Genomic DNA, 1,004 nt, shown 5'->3' on the forward strand with positions numbered 1-1,004 from the left:
AAAATAGGAAGCTAGCTATTCTTTAGTGCGATAAAGGAATTCTACCCACCAAAGTTATTATGTTGAGAGTAAGGTAACCTCCTTCACATGGCATATCCCAGTGTATATAGTTAAGAGCAGCAGTTAAAAAAAGGTCTTAAAACATGAACACATGTCTTAAATTCGGAGGCCATACTTGGTCAAAAGCATTAACGATTCTTCGAGTTATACATTTCATTGCTCACATAATAACTTGGTTTTGTAATTTTATTTTTTCACATCTATGCTAATCAGCGGACTGCTTTGCACAAAAATATTTCTGCTTTTCGCCACAAGCGCTTCCAAATTAGGGAAATGTATAGTATACAGCTTCATGTTACAACAAACAAATTTGAACTATATTACAATATATACAATGGACAAAGACAAACTATACAATCATAAAGAATAAACAATATATACAAGAATAATGAATAAAATACATACAACAATAATAAATAGTGCAAAAGTGCTATAATCGTAGTGGTTCAAAAGTATGATATGATATGATATGATATGGCACTTAAAAATTGTTCTACACTAATTTCATTACGAAGCAATTTACCCGTAATCGCAGCTACCCGTCGCTACAGGAATCCGTAAGCTGCGTTACGTCTTACGGAGACCCTTCCATGTGTATAACCATCATCTATTTGCTGCACCACCGTCAGGGTCTTACCCTGTTCATCAAAGTTCAGTTGTAAAAACTGATAAAACCCCAGGTGGTGCTTTCGTGCGCTTTTGTTCATGCCGCTGCCATGTTCATGCCAACCTTCCAGATGGTTGTTGGTCCGCACAGACACACCATGAATGTTCCAAAGCGGAATTTTAGTGGCCGGAAGCCACTCTTGCTGGAAATACTGGAACAAGGCTTCCACTTGACCCGACGTCCCAACATTTATGATTTCGAAACCCGTGGGTACAAGGTGCACCGGCAAAAATGCTAATGCCATCAGCACTTTTACCTTTTTTCTTACCGCCTGATT

The 1,004-nt window shown here is 38.1% G+C and overlaps 1 protein-coding gene across 1 annotated transcript; it reads left to right on the top strand.

Annotated features, from left to right (window-relative positions):
- The first annotated feature begins 534 nt into the window (after nt 1-534).
- On the top strand, nt 535-965 carry Tsp_13547 (conserved hypothetical protein). The gene is given in 3 exon segments (XM_003368364.1): nt 535-585; nt 596-718; nt 741-965. 3 exon segments carry the CDS (start codon nt 535-537, stop codon nt 963-965), a joined length of 399 nt encoding a protein of 132 aa, XP_003368412.1.
- The last annotated feature ends 39 nt before the right edge of the window (nt 966-1,004 follow it).

This window comes from Trichinella spiralis (genome assembly GCF_000181795.1).
Source record: "Trichinella spiralis strain ISS 195 chromosome Unknown Scfld2589, whole genome shotgun sequence".
Taxonomy (NCBI): domain Eukaryota; kingdom Metazoa; phylum Nematoda; class Enoplea; order Trichinellida; family Trichinellidae; genus Trichinella; species Trichinella spiralis.